Source organism: Mizuhopecten yessoensis, unplaced genomic scaffold, assembly GCF_002113885.1.
Source record: "Mizuhopecten yessoensis strain PY_sf001 unplaced genomic scaffold, ASM211388v2 scaffold3151, whole genome shotgun sequence".
NCBI lineage: Eukaryota > Metazoa > Mollusca > Bivalvia > Pectinida > Pectinidae > Mizuhopecten > Mizuhopecten yessoensis.
The window spans coordinates 210,015-219,504 of NW_018404901.1; the positions used below are offsets into that span (position 1 = coordinate 210,015).

Below are 9,490 nucleotides of genomic sequence, written 5' to 3' on the forward strand. Positions count from 1 at the left end.
ACTGTAATGGGGCTGACAAACAGTCAGACTATAATGGGGCTGACAAACCGTCCAACTGTAATGGGGCTGACAAACAGTCTGACTGTAATGGGGCTGACAAACAGTCCAACTGTGATGGGGCTGACAAACAGTCAGACTATAATGGGGCTGACAAACAGTCCAACTGTAATGGGGCTGACAAACAGTCCGACTATAATGGGGCTGACAAACAGTCTGACTGTAATGGGGCTGACAAACAGACGGACTGTAATGGGGCTGACAAACAGACGGACTGTGATGGGGCTGACAAACAGTCCAACTGTAATGGGGCTGACAAACAGTCAGACTATAATGGGGCTGAAAAACAGTCCAACTGTGATGGGGCTGACAAACAGTCAGACTATAATGGGGCTGACAAACAGTCCGACTGTAATGGGGCTGACAAACAGTCCAATTGTAATGGGGCTGACAAACAGTCAGACTATAATGGGGCTGACAAACAGTCCAACTGTGATGGGGCTGACACACAGTCAGACTATAATGGGGCTGACAAACAGTCTGACTGTAATGGGGCTGACAAACAGTCCAACTGTAATGGGCTGACAAACAGTCCAACTGTAATGGGGCTGACAAACAGTCTGACTGTAATGGGGCTGACAAACAGTCCAACTGTAATGGGGCTGACAAACAGTCCAACTGTGATGGGGCTGACAAACAGCACACAGTCTGAGAAAGGAAACATGGATGCTGTTTGATTCAAATTCTAATTCACATAGGATATCTCAAACGAACACGTCAAAAAACAGGTCTTTAAAAATCTAATTATTATCATTGAGGACGACGAACAGAAATCCCAACCCATGAAATATGGTCCCTAAAGTTTTCTCCGTGCTGCTGTGAGCAAGGTTAATTAAAAAGACCTAAACCCTAACAAACGGACCAATGGAAGTCAAGGTTGAACGATTGGCGTATACGCACCGGCTCTACACTACCGTCAGAATGCATTCTGCGCATGCGGCTTTCATAATGGTCATCGATGTAGCGGTCAATGTTCACACTGTTACATGCCTGTCGTTGACCACTCTTCATAACCTGGACATCAGGGTAGTCAATCTGGAAACAGAAAAAGATGGCACATCAGGTCAGGCACAACAAAAACAAGATAGCAGCATAGCTCAGTTGTTTGAAGGGTGTATTCAATAAACAGAGGAGAGCAATAAGGATAAGCTCTTAGCTTGTTTGCTAATCCTCTTTATTCTTTATGTTTTGAAATTTGTTAAACGTGCAAAAATTGGAAATAAAATAATGTTTAAAGAAAAAAAAAAAAGGTTATCAAGTCAAAAACAAGTCTAATATTTTTTCAGAAATTGACTTTTTTTCTGTTTTGACTTATCTGTATCATTACATTCCCCTCAGGACCANGGGGGGGGGTGGGGGTTAGTGTTATTGGCAGTCCATTGATCAACAACAGCCTTTACCAGACTAGTCTCTGTATCCATACCTAAATCATATAATCAAATGAAGAAGAAAAAAAATGTTATCATGGACACTTTGTCCATTTTCCAAAGCCCATCAAACTTGGAGGACTAATATGGTGCTCTCCTGTACCTCAGTGATATACAGCCGTGGGTATAACAGAACCTTAGGTGTCCTAGGTGCTGTGTTGTTGGTCTGGCTGAAATGTAGCCAATTCGTTCACAGGTTCATTCCTAACAGACGTGTGGCTGTATGTAATACACTGGTTTAATAGTCACAGTAAGTCGGTCCTACTTACCGTTTATATATCGTATCACCATCAAGTATAACAAACACAAGGCCTAGCTGTTACCAACCGTAGTTCTATCATTACCCAAACATACATGAGAATGTACAGACTAAATAAGCATTTTATTTTTCTCATCGTAATATCACCAACATTTAAAAAAAAACAAAAAAAAAACATGCAAAATGTGCATATCTACAAAAGCTGTATTAATGAAATCTTCAAATTCTAAAAAACACTTTCACATCTCGCATTGGTGGGTTTTTTTTGCACAAAATAACACAAACATGAAACGATCATGGTAGTTGGTGCGTAACCAAAGACTTTGTATGTAGTTGAAAACATAAACCCGAGATATTTTCTTCTTTTGGCCAAATTAAGTTCCAATTTTCCACTATAAACAATTCAGAAAATTATTCTCCCACAAAGCATTTCAATGAAGTAATTTAAATTGCCTATTTAAAGCGTATTTCTTGTTTTTACATAACTAGTCATCGACCATGAACAACTGCACTCTATGCATTGGTCCATCAGAACCTATTTTACTGTACTTATTAACACTGTTTGTCCCCCCTGAACCTATTGTGACTTCCGCTCTAAAACTGGCACTGTCCTGGAAGTTTCACACTAGCCCTTAGGCACTGTAATGACTTATTAACGAGACCCCAGACCGGGGTCTGCGATGCTTCCTTTCAGCCTGATACTGAGCTCAAATGGCATGTGAAATTTGAAAATATTTACATTTATTTTTTATTTTTTTCACTTTCCAGGGGTGTTGATTTCAGTTTTTGCCAAATTTCTAGCTATAACTGGAGCTATATTTTCATACTAAAACCTGAACATTTTCCACAAGCCCTGACAAATTGTTAAACCCCTAAATGTACAATCAGCAATAAGCTGTTTATCTCTAAAACTGGTATCATTTAATCAAACCTTCATTAACAAGACCTACCGTCTTTAAAGACTTTCAGAATTATGTTAAACAATTACCCAATTATTCCTACTTTTTGTGCTCATTCTAAAAACTTTTTGCCAATTGCTTCACATGCAATTAACCCTTTCACCCCTATGTAACGTTAATAGACCCTACCATGCATTGATATGGATGAGTCCATTATGGTCTACAGTGGTGAAAGAGTTAATAGGTAGATTGATTTCTTCAGTTCTCAATTCTGTCTGTGACATAGTTACGGTCAAATCTTTTTTTCATGCAGAATGTGAACATTTTGGGCCTAAAATTGGCCTAAAATTTTGCTTATAATGCCAGAAATAAATGTGAAATTTCAGCAGACATTGTAACATATAGGTAACCGTTGATAGTGGAAGCATTCTGGGTAATGTTGTGCTTTATAAAGAACCATTATTATTAGTTCAGTAAGCTTGCTGCTTACAAGCCTAAGGCCAACCTCATCCTTGCATCACTCTGTTCAAAATAAGCAAATACCAAATTGATTTTTCCTCTTTTCATTCCCCCTATTTCATGAATTTTAAATTAGACTTGGAATAATTTGTCGAAATCTTTCAGTCGATTCTGTAACGAAATGAAATCTATTGAATTTCAAATCAACGCAAGAAAACTGGTGCCGCTGATATCGGTTATTGAATCCTTTCCTGCGTGTGCATGTTTCACAACCAAATTGCTACCAACACAACAAAATTGTGAGAAAATCACAAAACGTGACTGAGGAGATCAGACTGCACAGAGCATGCAGGTCCTCGATACTAAATACTTATTACGACCAATGACGCAAACAGACTTTAAAAAACCTGCAGGAACTATTTCAAAGACACATTGGTTATATATCACCAAATTTCTTATCGGTGAGAAAAATTTATTTGATTTTCCTGGGCAGTATATGCCATGTGTGTAAGCTGCCTCCCAGTGCAGTGTGTTTATAGTATATATTGAAACTATCCCATTTCTGTGCGTTATATCATACACACCACTGAGTGGGTCAAAAAGTCATGTGATTCCAGTGTAATTTGTTACCTATCAGAAATGTACACACGGCTAATGAAAACCATATTGCTGCTGAACAGGAAATAAATTCACGCTGAGAGTCCAAATGAGATTAAATCTTTCTTTTACTTGTTTTGCAGCTTTTTAATTTATTTTGTGAACATACATAGAATTCTTTTATTTCCATTATGAAATTACATATCGAATGAACATTTTTTAACAATAATCAAATCTTTGATATCATAGGCGAAAGGAAGTCTGTAATTAAATAAAGCATGAAATTTCTCACAATGTAAGATAATGTGTTATTTTGTTATTCTGATAAACACTGGCTATCTCATTGAAGGACCAGGCCTAAAACTGGTATTTATAAATTACCATTCATGCCTTAAAAAGAGTTACCCCCCTCCCCATTCCTTCATTTCAATTACAATCATAAATTTACATAAACTTGTTCATGTCAGAATTGCTTTATTTAGTTTAATAGCTGGCAAACCATTGTCTTGGTTGTGGGGAAATAATATCTTCAGGTATGAATTAGCACAAAGATTACACTTGAGAATTATGAGTGTATTGCACATCAGTTATAATCGACCATTCCTCGGTAGATTTCCACTATCCCCTTCTGTATGTGATATTCTTTAAGCTTGAAGTTGAACTCTTGCATTTATAAAGACACTGTTTGATTGACTCATACAGTACTCTTGGGAACAGACAGCTAGTTTTGTCGATGCCATAGGCCATATGATATATGCCATACACCAACACCATATGTCATATGCCATACGTCATATATGCCATACATCATACACCATATGCCATATGCTAAACACCATACGCCATACGCCATACACCATACGTCATACGCCATACACCATACGCCAGGGTTATCGTTAGGTAATGAAGCAGTTAACTTCAGCTTTGCGTGTCAATGTCATGTGACACAGGGTCAATGTCATACGGTATAACTATCAAAACAGCGTCATAATTACAACCCTTACTTGGCCTCAGTCATATTAGGAGAATTATGACAAAACTATACGCAATGTTGAAACTTTGACTTCAAATTCACGGAATTTCGACCTGTATGTTCCCAGGGGTAGACTGAAGTCTTATCACATTTACAAGTCATAAAACATCAGCTGGTTCACCCTCCCCTAACATAACCCTCTTACATACTTATCAGGAGAAACAGAAATTCCGTCAAAAGTGTTATCAGAATCCATTAGTGTTATGTATAGCACACTCAACCCTTCACATAGCCAGCATTAGAAAGTTATATTTAAAAAATCTCAGTGCAGTGGTATACTTAAGCTTGACTAATATAAGTAAAGTTTGAATTTATAAACATAGGGTGATAGACAGGCAGATACAATATCAGGAGATTTTCTGTTTCTAAATAGATCACAATATTTTTAATGGACTGGATGAAGAATTTTTTTTGGCTCCTGAAAAGAGTGGAATGACACAAAACTAATATTGTCCCAAAATCAGAAAATCCTAAATAGATCATAACCGAAACAATTCTAAAATTCAGAAATCCACAAAAACACCATGGGAGACGGAAAATTTTGATATATAACATAGAGAAATATTCTTGGAAAACACTCATTCGCTGGAAATGGACATATTTATTCCTGCACCATTTAAAGCCTCAATAAAGAGTACAAAGTACATTCACACTTAAGCAGCCTACAATGGTTATAACACTCAGGCTCTCTATAAAGCCAGTTCTAAGAAAGAGGTCACACAAGTTACCAGAAGCCAGACTGTCCAGTCAGAAGTTATTTTTGTCTCAACTATATTTGCTTAGAAAGCTCAGTTATGTCCAAGGGTTCCGGGGAAAAAAGTTAAACCTGCATCTGTGTATCAAGTTTTATGACGTTTGTCATGAACCTTACAACAACTTGAAATTTGAAAATAAATTCCAATAAAACATTCAGCTGATTCAAACTGGAGTACTCCAGTATTCTTACTTCCGTCTATATTCCTAGGTATCTCTGATTAACATTTATACCAGACACTCTATTCATCTTATACTTATTCTAAAGTTTATTTTACCGAAAATTGTCCGTACATGTAATTCCATTTACTGAGGTAATAATATGCAAAAGAATTGTAAAAGTGATATATATGGTTTAGCCTTGACCTTGGTAAGAGGAAGGTACCGTTGAAAGTTCTGTTGCAACAGGAACGAGGTAATTAAAACGAACCATTTACTGTGCTTGGTACAGACTCACCAACACACAGAAACACAGGGTAAAACATGCACTGCTCAAAACACTCACTGACGAAGCTCTGCGCACACAGATCCGAACATCTTTAAATGAATCCATGTCTATATATCTCTGCGAGTATCTTCTGAATTCAATCGTATCACAAGGATGGAAATCTTTGCAATATTTAATAATTGTCACACATCAACGTAAATCTGTCCAAATTGTTTCTGTCCATCCTGGTGTATTAGAGCCGGAAATGACACGCGGTTGTAAGGGACGCGCGGGAGTCGCCAACCATGTACTGTTTATAACATAGACGGTTATCTGATTGAAGCACAAACTCACCACCGTACTCTCAAGTTTTCTTTCCTTCCTTCCTTTTCTGACGTATGTGTCCAATCAAAACAATCCTTCAATAAGTACGCCTTCATCTTATGACCACAAGCTAGGGGACACTTACATGTGTGGTTGATACATCTTACTTATATATACCTCCCAACACACACACACATTAATACACACAATATACCTCCCAACACACACACACATTAATACACACAGTATACCTCCCAACACACACACACATTAATACACACAATATACCTTAGAAAGCTCAGTTATGTCCAAGGGTTCCGGGAAAAAAGTTAAACCTGCATCTGTGTATCAAGTTTTATGACGTTTGTCATGAACCTTGCAACAACTTGAAATTTGAAAATAAATTCCAATAAAACATTCAGCTGATTCAAACTGGAGTACTCCAATATTCTTACTTCCGTCCATATTCCTTTTCGGTCTTGAGGTAGTTTATTCCTAGGTATCTCATATTAACATTTATACCAGACACTCTATTCATCTTATACTTATTCTAAAGTTTATCGAAAATTGTCCGTACCTGTAATTCCATTTACTGAGGTAATAATATGCAAAAGAATTGTAAAAGTGATATATATGGTTTAGCCTTGACCTTGGTAAGAGGAAGGTACCGTTGAAAGTTCTGTTGTAACAGGAACGAGGTAATTAAAACGAACCAACACACACACACATTAATACACACAATATACCTCCCAACACACACACACATCAATACACACAATATACCTCCCAACACACACACACATTAATACACACAATATACCTCCCAACACACACACACATTAATGCACACAAACGAAACATGTGCAAAAACACACACACACAGATATGTATACACTTACACAAACACATATGTATAAAAGAATGTATCACAGCAGAGGCAGTTAAGTACAACAAAACCTTGATATAACGCCCCTCCTTTTATATGCCACCTCACTTTACTGCCAGCTTATTTCATTTTGTTTAACATATCCTAGGTATGTTTCCCTACATATACTATCATATCTTATACCGCCAAACTTCTGCATGGCAAATAATGGCAGTATAATAGGGTTCAAATGTGGTGTAAATCAGTGACAGTAAATATATCAAACCTACACCATTAAATAATGCGAGGAAAGTTTTTCAAAACAATATCAAAATCTACAAGTGGTATTAACAATTGTTTAATTCTTAGTAGTGATAATTAAGTGATACATAGGTACTGATTTGTTTTGTTTTAACTCAAAAGTTCTATATTATCGGTATTATCTTTCTCGCAACTTAAAATGGACAATGCCAAACATTTTCTAAACAATACAGAAACACCTGACCTTCATTTTACCTCCCCATCCAATGGACATTCTAGGGACGTCTGACCATCATTTGACCTCCCCATCCAATGGACATTCTAGGGACGTCTGACCGTCATTTTACCTCCCAATCCAATGGACATTCTAGGGACGTCTGACCATCATTTTACCTCCCCATCCGATGGACATTCTAGGGACGTCTGACCTTCATTTGACCTTCCCATCCAATGGACATTCTAGGGATGTCTGACCGTCATTTTAACTCCCCATCCAATGGACATTCTAGGGATGTCTGACCGTCATTTTACCTCCCCATCCGATGGACATTCTAGGGACGTCTGACCGTCTTTTTCCCTCCCCATCCAATGGACATTCTAGGGACGTCTGACCGTCATTTGACCTCCCCATCCGATGGACATTCTAGGGATGTCTGACCTTCATTTTACCTCCCCATCCAATGGACATTCTAGGGACGTCTGACCTTCATTTTACCTCCCCATCCGATGGACATTCTAGGGACGTTCGACCTTCATTTTACCTCCCCATCCAATGGACATTCTAGGGACGTCTGACCTTCATTTTACCTCCCCATCCAATGGACATTCTAGGGACGTCTGACCGTCATTTTACAGTAAGGGTGGTAACTCTCAACAAAAAATGAATAGGAGCATATATACATCCTTAATCAAACTAATTAACTATATAAATTTATTTTCTGCTGCAGCTCCAGGGCTTTTATTTCTGTCACTACAATTTTTGAAGTATAACCAGGTAAATTATTTGTTAATAAATAGAATTAAGAATATTATGCAAGAAAATTTGGAGGTCAGGACTTAATAATAAAATAATGAAAATAATGTAAAACATTTGATCAGTCTTTCCCAATTGGCTTTCTTCATGTTTATGTTTTGAACAGAATTTCGTTGTAAGTGATATTTCTTAAAGTCAATCTTAATTCAAGTACTCAGGCACAAGACTAGAATTATAATCATGCAGTTTTTCGGTTTAGACAGTCACCAAAAACATCTGACAATATTCATTACACTGAAAAAAACGCTGCCTGAATCATTGCAGCTCTAGGGTTTATTATGTAAATCAATGAAATAGACAAGACTTCCTGTATGTAATTCCCACAAGTACCCATACAACACTAAATCATTCATCCTCGATGCCTAATATTTCCACAGAGCACAATTGAGAAACCACTTCCACCATCCATGAGGTCAGCCCTCCCAATACAATCTGTATGTTCCTGGCTAGTGCTCTCTACGCATGTAAATTTGTCCCGTTGCTGATCAAAACTCACATTTTGATGAGTGACTATTTTTCGTATCAGGTCAATCTATTTTGACAACATCAACCGTTGTGGAGAATATTACAAGGTCTCGCAATCAAGGACCCTTCCTCTGATCCACCAACAACTAAACAAATTTATCTCTCTACAAGGGCTGTCCTATCTCTGGGCCATCTTCTCCATCACACAGGGGGCTGTCAGATAGCTCAGTATTCACTAGGTCATATTATCAAACATTCATAGACAGTCCACAACATCATAATTGCTAAAATATTCATTAACGAACCAGGAAAAAAAGAAAATTCTTTTTCATTTTCAACAAGGTTACCGCGAGCGGTATATAATACGCCCGTCACACATTGAATGAACAGTTGTTTGTATGATTGAAATATATGAAGTATTTGTGAGTAATTGATATTAAAAGAGAAATCATTCAACATAACTGGTAGATCAATGAGTGCAATACAACATCATGGAACGCATGCATCGCATTAATGAAACCAAGGGTAATAACTCCAGTAATTATGGTCGGATAATGGCGGTTATCGAACTTGTCCGTGGTTTCATGGTAATTAACCTTGTTGTGAAGTTTGAAGTTAATCCGTTAATAAT

General features: G+C 37.5%; 1 protein-coding gene across 15 annotated transcripts in view; it reads right to left on the reverse strand.

The window, feature by feature from the left end:
• Positions 1–9,490, reverse strand: part of LOC110447077 (rap guanine nucleotide exchange factor 6-like) — a 136,323-nt gene that overhangs the window by 59,485 nt on the left and 67,348 nt on the right. For 14 of the 15 annotated variants that reach the window (XM_021492515.1, XM_021492502.1, XM_021492507.1 and 11 more), the window contains one exon: positions 958–1,092. In XM_021492515.1, coding sequence (XP_021348190.1) covers positions 958–1,092 — 135 coding nt within the window. Of the gene's footprint in view, positions 1–957; positions 1,093–5,989; positions 6,399–9,490 lie in introns of those variants that run through there. The other variant, XM_021492512.1, reaches the window with a different exon arrangement.